The 14,961-nt window shown below is 34.8% G+C and overlaps 1 protein-coding gene and 1 non-coding gene across 2 annotated transcripts; both read right to left on the bottom strand.

Moving 5' to 3' along the window:
- Positions 1 to 528: 528 nt before the first annotated feature.
- TRNAI-AAU lies at positions 529 to 602 on the bottom strand. The gene has a single exon. It is a non-coding gene; the product is annotated as a tRNA-Ile (tRNA).
- A 140-nt stretch (positions 603 to 742) lies between these two features.
- On the bottom strand, positions 743 to 7,007 carry LOC120269361 (uncharacterized aarF domain-containing protein kinase At5g05200, chloroplastic). Its single transcript, XM_039276699.1, has 11 exons — positions 6,913 to 7,007; positions 6,631 to 6,742; positions 5,977 to 6,119; positions 4,417 to 4,530; positions 3,291 to 3,479; positions 3,047 to 3,202; positions 2,631 to 2,896; positions 2,357 to 2,454; positions 2,080 to 2,258; positions 1,217 to 1,333; positions 743 to 1,124 (listed from the first exon to the last, which is right to left on the bottom strand). The coding sequence occupies exons 1-11, from the start codon at positions 6,976 to 6,978 to the stop codon at positions 951 to 953; spliced, it is 1,614 nt and encodes a 537-aa protein (XP_039132633.1). The 5' UTR covers positions 6,979 to 7,007; the 3' UTR covers positions 743 to 950.
- Positions 7,008 to 14,961: the final 7,954 nt, after the last annotated feature.

The following is a 14,961-nucleotide window of genomic DNA, read 5'->3' as shown; positions in this document are numbered from 1 at the left end:
CTTTCCTATCAAAAGTTATTAAAAAAATTTTGTACTACTTTCTTAATTCTATAAATTTGTAAATTAATATCATAGAAATATGTGTGTGTGTGTGTAAATTAAAACGTTCTATGGGGTAATTATCCCATTCAATTGATATGCAATCAATTTTCTGCATTTTTAATATGTTCTGTGTCAATTTTTAAAAATATTAATATTAATAAAAAATTTTATGGCCAATTGTTTTCTAAATAAGTAAACCCCGGACTAGGTTCATCTTTTTGGGTATCTAATTGATGATTTATAAATAATACCAATTAGTTCATCTTTTTGGGTATCTAATTGATGATTTATAAATAATACCAATTTTGAAAGAATGGACTGATAAAAATAATAAAATTTGGTACACCTTAGGTAAATTAGTTTTCATTTCAATATGATATAACTCATACAATAGTTATCATCATATAAGGAGAGTAATAAATTAATAGTAATAATTAAAAAGCCAAATGGACGCTCTTAGAGCCAAAATAAAACAAAATGAAAGCTTGGCCCATGCAGGTCTCGAACCTGCGACCTTCGCGTTATTAGCACGACGCTCTAACCAACTGAGCTAATAGGCCTGTATGCAAGAGGTTCGCATATATATATATATATAGTTAAATACTCTTTTCTCTTTAACTTTTTCTTCTCCTTTACTTTTTAGGGTATGAATCAAATTATTCAATTTTATACCTACTATAACACCCATATACGGTTCTTATTTCTCACGGTTCTGTACTTTATATTTTTATACTCCAAGAATAACTGCATTCATACAAACCCCTAGACATTGATGATGTTAAAATTTCACTGCACTATATATACTTTTATTACACAATATCATATCTTCCCAAATGATAGCAATGACTTCTATAAAATAACCATTGATGGATCTATAAGAGCTATAATTTTGCATTTGAGGAACTGAGTCACTGTTGCATCCTCCTAATCCTTCTACTAGATGAAATGCTGATCCTCTGGTCCTGTAACATGTTTAGGTTGGGAGCTAATAATCGAGTATAACGATCAAAATACAGAAGTTGCTTCATGAGAAGAGCAAATTCCCGGGGAAATCTCAGCCCGTATGATTCACTAACTCGAACCTGGAATGACAAAGCACATTATTTTTTTTCTATAAATAGAAAACATTGAGCTAAAGTTGTTGAATTGAAAGAGTTTAGTTGCCGTGACTCACCACATCAAGGAACAGGGCATTCATCTGTCGCTCATCAACGATGACATTGGCGGATATAGCAGCCGCATTTGCATTTGGACTTCTCGCTGTGGCGACTACAATTTCTGTATCCAAATCCTGTAAGAGGAAAAACATGGTAATTAAATGGGCACGAAAAATTCTGGTAAATGGATTTTAAATACATGGCAATACCAACAAAAATTTGGTACATGTCAGTAAGATCCTAGAATAATTGACGTTGTGTGTCCATCTGGTTATATGGGGTAAATAGACAGTGAAATTCCCAGATATCATTCAGGAGCACAATCAGGAGAACTGTCTGCCAGATATAATAACACGGCAAAAATTCAATTAAATGAATATGGCCATGGCATTTCGAATTCATATATAGAAAATGCATCGAGTTTTTTAATTTCGCTTTGGCAAATTATCTGTATCCCAGTTGCATTAGACCTTTCAGGCAAGCTTCTTCACTGTGTGTGGGTAAAAAACATATCACATATGTCTTCTATAGAATTTGCGAATACTTAATTCAGTGCAGACAATGAATATAATTGAAAGAGGGTTTCACCAAATTTGTCAATTCATGCATTTCATGCTAGAGAACCTGGTTTAAGTAATCAACTGGGTCCTCCATAATCAATAGCTAGGGATGGGTTTATCTGATATTTTTTCACAGAAAATAACTGTGCTACCTTAACCCACAAATCAAAATTTCACTCAGTTAAAACCTAATACAAATTAAATTTTTTTTTCAAATATCTTCAATCAGTTATGAGAAGTCATGCTGCTTTCTATTCTACAACCTACATCTTGGTGTCTACAGACTGCAAGAAGATTTATTGAGAAGAAACAGCATATACCTGTATCGATGAGAATATCTTTTCCAAGTCTTGTGCAAAGGCTTTAGTATCCACATTTTTTTCTGTAGCACCCATTTCAACCAATGCAGAAGCCATAGATTCATAATCTTCATTGGCAAAGGATGCCAAAAAGATCTCCATCGCAGCCCATGTCTTTGGTGATATTCGTCCAACAATTCCTGTACGTTAAATTGTTACGACTGGGTCTACCAAAGGAAAAGAGCACGCTTATATGAACAAGATGCCGAGTGCATTATTATAGTTGTCAAGAACCAACCAAAATCAAGGAACCCAATCCGTCCATCACGAAGCAACCATAAGTTTCCTGCATGCACATCTGCATGAAATGATTCACACCCAATTAAACTTCCAAACCTGCAAATACATTACCACACACTGGTGTCACGTTGCAAGTTGGAGTAAAACATACAACTAGAAAAATTAGCTTACAACTTTTGCAATGAATTATAAGAAATAACACCTGTATCTAGATGACAATGCAATACTATTAATAGGCATTAAATTAAATTGCAGATATATTAGATACACACCAGACATTAAGTGCAGTAACAAGAGCAGTTTCAGGATCAGGCACCAGTGCTCTTATGGAATCAAGATCAGTAAGAGGTACACCATAGAGTCTTTCCATTGTTAATATCCGCCGAGTGCTGCAGTGCCTGTAAACCTGCGGAGCCTTTGCCTGCCTTGAAAGTCCCATGTCTTCTAAATATCTCCTGAAAGATTCAATATTTGCAGCCTCTTTCTGGAAATCAACCTCTTCAAGCATTGATTCTTTTATGTCTTTGACAATACCTACCTAGTGCAGAAGTTTAGTAAACTTATAAAAACAGCGTTAAATTGAATTTTTCATGAATATTGATGAATAGAACAGTTAGCCCCATGTCAGATGATAAAACACTCAATTCTTGAAATATGGCATATAATAGGAAGGTGAGTGCACACATACCAATGATGACCTGCGAAGCTCGGGGTTTAAGAACTCCAAAAGGCGGGCAACAATATAAACAAAGTTCAGATCAGCAACCAATATATCCTCTATGCCAGGCTTTAGGACTTTTATCACCACTTCTTGCTGAGAGTTTTTCAGCCTTGCACCATGGACCTACATTAAAATACCAATGATTTCTAGATTCCATTTCAGATGAAATAGTCAGACGTCAAGACTAATACAATGCAAGTGTTGGAAAAACCTGAGCTATCGAAGCTGATGCAATCGGCACTGGATCTATGTACTCATACACACTATCCAATGGCCTCCCTAGTTCCTCACGCAAAATAGTCTCAATTTCTTTATATGGTACCGGTGGAGCTCGATCAAAACAGCTCTGGAATTCCTCAACATACTCTGGAGGAAATAATGTTGGTGCTGATGCTATGAACTGCATCATTGCAACCATTAATAGTGTGTGAGTCATCTAAGATACATGCCTCATGATTTATAAAGTCAAGCATGTGCTATCCAGGAAGAGGTCTTGTACAGTGTTACTCCGGAAAGGCCAAATTCAACAGGTTTCAAATTGGCGATGCAGTTATTAATTAATTTTGTGAACCACAGCTGAGAAAGGAGGGATTTATGAGCTGATGAACAAAGACGGTGAAGAGATTCACTTTCATGTTGGGAAAAGTTATCATTAGTCACAAAGATTTTGTGAAGCACAGCTTTTTGCATGCTTAGGACAATAGTTTTCTTTCAGAAATTCAGGAGCTGATGAACAAAGATGGTAAAAATATTCAGTTTCGTGTCTGGAAAATTCATCACAAGTCACAGAATTAGCAGGGCCTTGATTAAAAATCTCAAGTGAATACCGCTGACATTCAAGCTCAAATAACTAGACAAGTGTAAGATTGGATGGAGTCTAAGATAAATCAAGCATAAAATTTCACATCCTTTTGTAGATTATCCCAGCAACCTTCATGGCCACATAGTTGATCAGAATAAATTATATGCTACATTGCTAATTCTAGGTTTTCTATTGATTGTTGGTTGGTCAAACCCATATCAGGAACAATAAGAATTTTTGGGCGCACAATAATTGTCATCCTTTAGGTTGAAGGATGAAATTAAAAAAAAATATAGCAAACCAGCAACTAGCATTCTACCTAGGTAGTGGCCAAAGTTCTGTAACACAAAGGCTCAGATATGATAGGTTTATGAAATGTCATGATAATGCTGACAGGATTGTTTTTTTTCTTTTTTTTTGGTACTTTTCATGAGCTTCATCTGTTACACTACCATGTTTACATTATCATTCAAGCATAGCAAATTCCATGGCAAAAATTAAGAGTATTTACAACATTGAGACTGGCCATTCATACCTGACCTAGTTTGATATAAGTTGCTCCGAGTCGTTCAAATAATTTTCGTAGATAAAGGGGCGAAAGTATTCCGAGCCGCATTTCTCTTGGCAATCCTGAAGATGCATTTTCAGACTGGAAAATAGTAATAAAAAAATCAGTGCTAATGCAAAAATTATGTGTTTACAAAAACTGTGAAAGAAAAGAAACTGAGAAGAGAAACCACAACCCTTTAGGATTCCATAGTTTTAAAAAAATAAAACAGTCTTTGTTCTGTTCATCAACAAAATAGTTTAAAGCCTTCTAATGCTACAGTCTTCATTCAGGAAGATGCTATATGAAAGGTGTATGTGTAGTTTTGGTCTTTGAACATCGCTATATTATTCATTTTGGTCCTTAAACTTCGAAAATGTTCCAAATAATACTTATATTTTGCCATTTATTTTTAAAAATAATAAATATGACTATCATTTGACATACGATCCAAAATATACTATTATTTTATTTTTATTTCTCAATCAATGTGAAATTTAGGACAAAAGTGAATGGTGATTCAATCTACCGATCTAATCAATTTTTGTCATATTGCATCTTATAAATTGTTTCAAAAAATGAAATACATATATATATATATATATGATTTGGAAAAGTGGAAAAATAATCATATATTTGGGGTCATAAGTCAAGTGACCGCCATATTGAAGATTTTAAAAGTACAAGAGGCAAAATTGACCGAAAAAAGAAAAAAAAAAACAAAGTACAAGAACTATCTTGAACATTTTAAAAGTATATAGACAAAAATGAACATTAAAACAAAGAACAAGGGTAAAAAATGTACTTAAGCTTAAATGAAGCTTACCGTGCTGAAATTTCTAACATCTATCAATAATTTTGTCACAAACTAGTCATGATATCCAAATGTAAGTAAAAGATTTCTAGAGAACTAAAAAACAAAAAGACCACATGCAGAGCTACTAAATTTGTTGAAGTTAGGATATGCACAAGTTGTGCAACAATGACTTTTAGTTTCCAAATTTCTTAGGACGGCTTAAGGCCCTCATTATTCATGACTAACAACTAAATTATAAATTGAAACCGATAAGACACAACACTTAAAATATTCCATAGGCTTCTATCATAAAGAAAAAAAAACTGTTTAGAAGATATTCTATGAATTTCAGCTGAATTTAATGGCAATTAGTATATCTGTGAAGTTAGAGGCTGATCTGCTCATTTTTTTTCTTGTATATACTTGCAGCACATAAAATTTAAATACAAGTCTCCTTAAAACAAGGTGACTGTATGTACAGTATTTCTTTTGGACAAGCATATCTAGAATTGGTTAGACCATAAGACCAAAAGACCAATGACTATCAAAATGTATTTCAGGTATGATTACATATTTTTCGGGCACATTAATCTTTACAGACCAGTATTGTGAACACATATCTTGAAACTAGTGAGATGGCTCAAAAGCTATGTAAACCATGAGTCCATGACTTGTGCTGTATAGGATTCTAATGTTAACACAAGTAATACCAAAGAGAACATGTCTTGAAGCATAAAACAAGGCTTACATACCTTGGAGACATCAGTGAGCCACTCACTACCAACCGCAAGAACAGCTTGTATGCCTTGTGCTAGCCTAAAGGCACCCCTAGGTCCTGTACTGATTGAAGTTTGAACAATGTCCTCCACCAGCTTCGGCAAATTGTCTATGCTGTCTGAATTAAAATGTTTAAGATTTAAAACTATTTAAAACAATATAAAGGAATAAGCCATAACTTCTTCAAAACTTCATCTTAAAATGAAAATTTTCTTGAATGCTGGATTTCAATTGATGGCAAGGGATCCAATTAATGTATATAGAAAACAAATTAAGGTCTTGCCCCCATAACATTAGGGCCACCAACCAGGCCAGCTAACTGTGATGGAAGACAAGTAGTAATTTCAAGGCACATGATACATTTACAAGTTTTAATCAAAAATATGAATCTACTTGCCACTGCAGAACACAAACTTTGTGTCAATGAAAAGAGTATATAAATCACACAAATTGGTGTGAATCCAAGAACAAAAATTACGCAAGAAAACATCCAATAAACACAGCAATACCCACAACATTAATATTGAAAAGAATACAAAATAGAAATTTTTAGTCAACAATCGATTCATCACACCCTATATTCCATTATTATATATATAAAAAAAGTATAAAAAACAAAAATTTCACACCTTGAATGCGAGTAGAAATGTTCTGAGCTTGTGAATACCGAGCAAACACCGAAACCCGATTCAACCTTCGATTACAACTTCTCAACCTCATTGAACTGCTCTTCACCAGAATCTACAAGAAAAGATTAATACCTAAATCAATTCATCAAAAGAAAAACCCTAAATCATAAAACCCTTCATCCTGAAAAACAAAAAAAAAAAAACACAAAAAGAGAGCCAGAAGCATCAAACTAAAAGGAATTTCAAGAATTGGTGAAAAGAGAAAGAAATCCAGATATGAACCTTGGGTCGGCCAAGGAGGAAAGGAACGTGGGATTGAACGGCGCCCCGGAATGCAGTGATCGCCATGGCCGAGCTTCAGCTCCAACACTCGCGTGTACATCATGTCTATATAATATATATATATATATATATTGGAGAGAGAATGTGGGGTAGAGAGTGACACGTGGGAGGCATAAAATCGCACGAAATTTACCGTGGAATTATCTAAGCGGGTCCCTGCGCAATGGGATGTATTTTGAAACTCGATCACAGCCGTCCAAGTCACTTTCAGATTTGTGAATATTCAATATGTATATATATATAATTCTCATTGGGCTTTTTAATGGGTTAGTTTTTTTTTTTTATTTAACTAAATGGCCTTATAGATATTTTAATTTTCAAAAATGGCCCTAGAACCATCACATCACCCACGTGGGTTATGTGATATGCTGACTCGGTTCTGATTCAGCGCTAACCTGGCTACGTGGTATTTTTAAATTAAAAATTGTGATTTTTTGTATTTTAATCCATAATTGTTTTATAATCAATAAGTTGGTTTATTCTTGGGTTTTTTTAACCAAATTTTTTTTTAAAAAATTATTAGTGTTTTAAAATTTATTAAAATTTTAAATAACTTTAAAAAAAAAGTATAAATGTGTTTTTTTAATTTAAATCCCTTATTTGTTTTATAATTAACTAATTATCTTTTCTCTTTGATTATTTAACCCAAATTTTATCTAAAAAAATTATGTAAATTAAAAAATTAATTTTAAATAATATATTTAATTGAAGTGCTATCTCTATCTTTCCAAAAAAAAAAAAGCCGAAGTTTGTATTTTGCTTTACTTTATCTTAATTTAAAACTGGAGGGTTACATTTCCTGGTTTATAATAAAATAAAATAAATAAATAATAATAAATAACAATATATTTTTCTTCCAAAATAAACATATTTTTTATTTTTATGTCTTTATTCAAGAAATTCAAATGATTGACAACAATAGCTAATTCAGGTTTTAAAACATGACTTCAAAACCAGAGTTAATTCAACGATTAAAACATGACATATAGTAAACAAGTGATAACTTCTAACTCATATGTTAGGGACCTAGGATGAAGCTTAAAGGAAAAGTTCCAGGCTTTATTTGGATTGGCTTATAAAAAAACTGTTTTTTTTTAGTTTAGTAGAAGTGCTTCTCCAGAGTAAATTAAGCACATTTTGTATTTTCTGTTTGGATTAGCTTTTAGGTAGAAGCAGAAGCTGTAAAAATAAGCTAAAAACAGCTTTTTTTTCATAAGCTGGGCATGACTAGTTTTGAAAAAAAGTTGTTTTTCAGCTTTTTTTATAACTTCTGTTTTTTTCAGAAAAACCAATACAAACAATATTTTTGGAACCCATAAGTGCTTAACTTATAAAAAAACATTTCTGGGTTTTCCAAAATCCAATCCAAACTAAGCTCAAGTTCAATGGACATGGAGTGAATTTTTGGTGCAGGCTCATGATATAAATTAGATTACAAAGTTTCCTCATGACTACACAGTTAAAGAATGCCAATTACCTCTTAACTCAGAATGCAGCCTCAATTAACAATTCCAGCTCTAATATGTTCTAGAAGAGGTTATGGCGTTTGAAAATTCCTCCCAAACTGAAGGTTTTTATGTAAAGAATAAGTGCAACATGTTTACCCACAAAAGCCATGTTATTATTTAAACGAATTCCTATTGATCCATGCTGTGATGTTTGTCAGTGCTGTGTTGAGAGGATTGATACTCATTTGTTTTTTGTTTGCTCTTTTACTTTTACATTGGAGTGTTGGAAGAACATGTCTGGCTTGCATTTCAATAGACAATAATTCTATAGCTTCTTCTTTGTTGGAGAGGTTTTTTGTAACCTTTCAAGCTTTGAGTGTAGAGCAAAGTGAATTGTTCTCCATGATTTGTTGGGTAATAAGAATTTGCTAGTTTGGCAAAGCAAATTAGAATCAGCTGCAAGCTCTGTTCAGTTGGCACTAGCTTTTCTATACGGTTATGATCAGTAAAGCTCTTCTTTGTTTCTTTTTATTTGTCATATTAGAAATTTTTGTTAAATATTGGCTTGATATCCTTGTGATGAAGCCAAAATCTTGATCTCTTTTAATCCAACGGTCTAGATTGCTCTATTGTTTATATAGGGTTATGTTTGTTAGGTGTTGTGTAATGAGAGAAAAGAGAGAAAGATAGAGAGGGTGAGTTCTCTTGTATTTGGAGAGTGGAAAGAGTGAAGGTGTAGAGGAGAGCTCTTGTTCTTGCTTGATCTCATTAAAGCAAGGTAAGATCCTTGTTTTTGAGGTAAGACTAGTTTTTAGAGCTTGGTAATCCTCTTGTGGCTTTATGCCTATTTCTTGTACTCTTGTACTCTTGTTATTCCCCCATGATATAGTGAAGCATTGTTCTCCCGTAGATGTAGGCTTGTTTTTAGCCGAACCACGTTAAATTGGTGTCTCTTACTTTATTCTTGTGAGATTGGTTGTATGTGTGGGCTCCTTTCTTTCCACCCGGCCTTTAATTAGGATTATGACCGGTTGAAAAGCATGGATCACAAATCAAAATTTAATTTTTTTTTTATATTTCAAATGATTACAGGTTCATGACTCCTATTAGGGGCAAACCCCTAATATTAATTACCCTAGACAATGTCATGGGAACCTCCGATTAAGAAACAAGTGTGAATGAGAAGTAACTGAGTAAACATAATAATTTTTTTATATTTAATTTCAAAGATGCATGCGAATACATGATCATAGACAATAATACAAAAGTAAGAGAGTTATTCTCTAAGAGAGCTTAACAAGAGATTTTTTTTTAGAAAGAGCTATTTCTATCATGCTCTTCAAAATTTATTTTTAGCTGGCGCTCTTAGCTCCTATGCTGAAAGTATGTCAGAAGATCCTTTTAGCTTTGTGGATGTAGCTCTCCTCGATTTCCTTTTTTTATGTGGGTTTGTGTCTTGACACATAGCTTAGTCCAAGCTGCGGCCACTCTATATTTACGAGCTGCCTACTTGGTCACCTTTGCTTCTTTTATCTCTGAAGACTTTGGCTTTTTTGTGCTTGTAAAATCTCCAGCTCCTTGACTTGTGAAACTCCTCAAGCTTTTGACTTCTTGATGTCTTGAAACTTCAGAGTTGCATTTGTCGTTTATATGATATTTAGATCTTGACTCTTCGATGATTTTGAGCCTTGACCATTGAATTTTTTTTTTTTTTTTTTTAAAGTCATGACCTTCAACATGGTTAGGTCATTAACTTGATAATTTTGACTTGCTTTTAAAATGGATCTCAAACTCATTTTTTTGAAAGAGACCTCATAAGGGGTTTCAAGAAATTTTTTGTCAACTTAACCTTTTCAATGAATGTTGACGAGAGACATTTTTTCTCTTTTTCTTCTCTTTGCGAAAATTTTCACTCATTCATTTTTTTATTCAGCATCTTTTTCCTTATGAAACTTTCATTTTTTTTTACCCTTCCTTTCATTTCAAGAAAAGATTTTTTTTTTTTTTACTCCAACGAGAGTCAACTCTTCTATTTTTTTAATGAGTGTTGATAAGAGATATTTTTGTAAATTATTTCATTTTTTCATTTTTTTTAAAGAATTTTTCATCATTTCACTTTTACTTGATGAGTGTCAAAAGACCTCAAAGTGAGTTTGAAGAGAGGGTTTGATATGAAAAAAATTCTCTTTACCCCAAGAGTGTCAAGACTTGAGGTGGAATTAGAGAAATTATGAAAAAAATTTCTCTCGTTGCTCCAGAAAGTCGAGGCTTGAGGTGGAATGAGGAGAAATCATGAAAAAAATTTCTCGTTACCCCAAGAAAAGCCAAGGCTTCAAGGTGGAATGAGATAAATTTCATAGAAATTCTCATTACCCCAAGAAAGCCAAGACTTCAAGGTGGAATGAGAGAAATTTTATGAAAAAAATTCCTCGATTACTCCCAAGAAAAAGCCAAAGGCTGCAGGTGGAATGAGATAAATTTCATAGAAATTCTCATTACTCCCAAGAAAGCAAGACTTGAGTGGAATGAGAGAAATTTCATGAAAAAATTCCTCGATTACCCCAAGAAAAGTCGAGGCTTCAGGTGGAATGAGAGAAATTTCATAGAAATTCTCGTTACCCTAAGAAAGCCAAGACTTCAAGGTGGAATGAGAGAAATTTCATGAAAAATTCCTCGTTACCCCAAGAAAAGCCAAGGCTTTAAGGTGGAATGAGAGAAATTTCATAGAAATTCTCGTTACCCCAAGAAAACCAAAGCTTCATAGTGGAATGAGAGAAATTTCATAGGATTTTTTTCTATAGGAGCCCTTGCAAAAATAAAATTACCAAAATACCCCCACTCAAATTCATCCTTTACTTTTTTCCTCATTTTTACTCTCTTTTTTTTTAACCCATCCTTTCATTTTCCCATATTTTCCTTTCTTCTCTTGTTTTACTCACCCTTCCATTTTCTCCATATTTTTTTCTTCTCTCCTTTTTTCAAATTCACCCTTCCATTTTTCCATATTTTTTCCTTCTCTCTTTTTTTTTGAATTTACCCTTCCATTTTTCCATATTTTTTCCTTCTCTCTTTTTTTGAATTCACCCTTCATTTTTTTCGTTTTTCCCTTTCCTTTTTTTTTCACTCACATTTCATCATTTTTTTAATCTCTTTTTTCATCACTCATCCCTCATTTTTTTCATTTTTTTATTTTTTTCATCCTTCATTTTTCTTCCCTCTTTCTAACTCATTATCATCCTTCATTTTTTTATTTTTCCCTTTCTTCATTTTTTTACTCTCTCTTCTACCCATCTTTCATTTTTTCTCATTCTCTTTTTCTTCAGGCATACCTATAGTCCCACAAAAATTCCAGCGGCAGCATCAACATGTCACAGGTACACAAAAGATCAAATAACAGAGGGAAAGTATCATTTCTAGAGCTGCCAAGTTCATTGCCAGTAACTCTGAATAATCAAGAAAGCTGAACATTATTTGCTATTAAATTGATGATGCATCTTCCTTTGTACCAAACTAAGTGGGCAAACTGTTGGATCATGATACTCCCATTCTCACCCACACTATCCACACCATCGAAAACACAAATAAGATATCCGCACGGGCCAAGCTATATGAAGTTCAAGAAAACAAATCCATCATTCTTACACACTCAACACAATGTAATGGCTATCCTTCTCTTTCTCTCCCCTGCATGCTAAAAATACATGCATTACCTATAGCATGGAAAGAGACCTCCCTCGACTTAATCACAATCCAGGCATCTGCAAACTCCAACCAGCTCTATGGACAGAACCAGAACTATCGGAGGGGTTGCTAACCGATCATAACACCTCATCCTCATCATCTGACATCCCCAACCGCCGACGAAGCTTCAAGAGAATCGGTCATCGAAAATCTCCCATGCTTGAATCGGCTGTCCACAATTGATTAATCTTTGAATCACCAACCAAGCAGCTATTATCAAGCGCTCCAAAAATCAAGGCTCGAATCCCACCACCGGTGACTTCTTCCTCAAGCTCTTCAAAGCAGATCTTGCTCAGCCGCCACAACATTGGGGGTCTTCTCAAGCTCTCCTCAACATCCATGTCATCGACGGAGGAGGCGGGTTTAGGGTTTTCGGACCGGATGCGTGAGACACTCGAACCCGATTGCAATGCTTCTTCTACTACTTCTTCGAATTCGGACTCGGATTTAGAATCAGAGAGACCGAGGCTCTCGCGGCTGTGAGATCCGCCCATGTCTCCGGCGAGGGAAATAAAGAGAGAGAGAGAGAGAGAGAGAGAGAGAGAGAGAGAGAGAGAGAAAGAGCGTGCATGTGCTTCTCTTTAAATGCATGAAAATAATTATATATATATATTTTTAGAGAGAGAAAAGAAAGTATGAACGAGAGAGAGAGAGAGAGAGAGAGAGAGAAGAAATACACAATGTTTGGAAACCCGGACCGGACCGGGCGGTCGGACCGGTGAAACCGGGAACCGGCCAGCAGTCCGGTCCGGTTCTATATAGATCATTGACCTGATGTTGACCCGGTCAAACCCGTTAAAACCCACCGAACCGGCCGGTTTTACCAGAACCAAGTTGACCCCGATTCCATATACGCCAAGCCTCGTTAAGAAGATGGAAGTAGTCGAAGTTAAAGAGAAGGTGGAGGTCACGAATGGCGATGATAATCCCACAGTTGGTGGTGTTGATGTAGATGAGATAAGCAGGACAGTGGGCGTGGGATTGGGAGTAGGAGATGCGTTTGGAGAGGTTGGAAATGGAGACCGGAGATGGAATAGAAGGAGACCAGAGAAGGCGAGAGATCAGGTTTGTAGACGGAGAGAATGACTAGAGTTATACGAGAGATGGAGGTGAGAGGCCAGGAGTGGCTGTCGGAGTCGCCGGAGAGATTGCATGGCTTGTAAGCCCAGATTGTGCAGCCTAACCAAAAGGTGCTATATATGCCGCCGCACACCGGTGGCCATATGTCAAAGATATCATAAAGGAACAAGCTGTCAAGCACTCAGCAATTCTAATATGAATTGATGTGATGGTGATAACATGTATTATATATATATATATCATGTTATATATATCTTAATACATTTATAATATCACATGTGAATTGGTGGGATGATAATTTTGCATATCATGTTCATGTTAAGTAGCATGTTAGCGTATCATGTTTGAATTAGCTTTGGAATATATGTGGGTTTGGATAATTGTTACTAGTATTAATATTTATATATATATATATATATATTATGTCATCCGGTCCAACCAATTTACCCATGACCCAATTATTTGGTCGATTCACTTTTCGGTCCGGTTCTGAAAACATTGGAAATACATGCTAATACACGTACATGCACATGCTTCGTTTCTCTTTACCTGCATGGACAAATTATGTATATTCTTTTTTAGAGAGAGAGAGAGCATGAATGAGAGAGAGCAGCATGTACATGCATTTAAATTATTAAGAACATCAACGTACATGCATGCATTAGTTTTGAAAGAATGAGAGAAGCATCATGATCATGGCATGAAATATGCATGACATGCACTCAATTTCACAAAAGTATCATCAAAGGGTGGGGCCTGGTGCATGTGAAAGCATGATGCATCACTCTCATCAAAATAATGTTGATTATTATTGTATTTTTTTTTTTAAGGAAAAATGTAATACCTCCTGACGAACCTTCTCCGACCTCCTTGTCTTCTCCCTTCCTTTCTCCTTCTCTGTTTTTTTTTTCTTTTCTTCTCTTTGTCCCCTTCTCAGTCTCCTCTTTTCTTCTCTCTTCTCTGTTCTCTTTTTTTCTTTCTTTTTTTTTCTCTCTGTTCCCCTCTCAGTCTCCTCTTGTTCCGTCTCTCCTCTGTTTTCTCCCCTTCTCCCCTCTTTTTTTCAAAACTCCTCCTTTATTTCATGATCATGGCATGAAATATGCATGACATGCACTCAATTTCACAAAAGTATCATCAAAGGGTGGGGCCTGGTGCATGTGAAAGCATGATGCATCACTCTCATCAAAATAATGTTGATTATTATTGTATATTTTTTTTTAAGGAAAAATGAATACCTCCTGACGAACCTTCTCCGACCTCCTTGTCTTCTCCCTTCCTTTCTCCTTCTCTGTTTTTTTTTTTTTCTTCTCTTTGTCCCCTTCTCAGTCTCCTCTTTTCTTCTCTCTTCTCTGTTCTCTTTTTTTCTTTCTTTTTTTTTCTCTCTGTTCCCCTCTCAGTCTTCTCTTGTTCCGTCTCTCCTCTGTTTTCTCCCCTTCTCCCCTCTTTTTTTCAAAACTCCTCCTTTCTTCTCCTTGGTCCCCCGAAGATCCTCAACACCCCCGTGAGGATCTCCAACTTCCGGGAGATTTTTTTACCTCTCCCCCAAGAATCTCCAAAGATTTTTTTTATTTTGAATTATCTCCAACTCCCGGGAGTTTTTTTAAATTTGAATTCAAAATGTCCGATCTTTATCCATAATCTCCTTTTATATATATATATTTATTATTATTATTTTATTTATTTATTTATTTATTTTTGAATTTCCCTCCCTTTATTATTA

Source organism: Dioscorea cayenensis, chromosome 9, assembly GCF_009730915.1.
Source record: "Dioscorea cayenensis subsp. rotundata cultivar TDr96_F1 chromosome 9, TDr96_F1_v2_PseudoChromosome.rev07_lg8_w22 25.fasta, whole genome shotgun sequence".
NCBI classification, from domain to species: domain Eukaryota; kingdom Viridiplantae; phylum Streptophyta; class Magnoliopsida; order Dioscoreales; family Dioscoreaceae; genus Dioscorea; species Dioscorea cayenensis.
Note: the sequence above shows the minus strand (reverse complement) of the source record. Positions and strands in the feature narration are given on the sequence as shown.

Coding starts and splice junctions, on each gene's coding strand:
- LOC120269361 (XM_039276699.1), bottom strand. CDS start 6,978: ATGGCGATCACTGCATTCCGGGGCGCCGTTCAATCCCACGTTCCTTTC. Junction 6,743..6,912: donor TCCTCCTTGGCCGACCCAAG/GTTCATATCTGG, acceptor CTTTTCTTGTAG/ATTCTGGTGAAGAGCAGTTC. Junction 3,203..3,290: donor CATCAGCTTCGATAGCTCAG/GTTTTTCCAACA, acceptor ATTTTAATGTAG/GTCCATGGTGCAAGGCTGAA.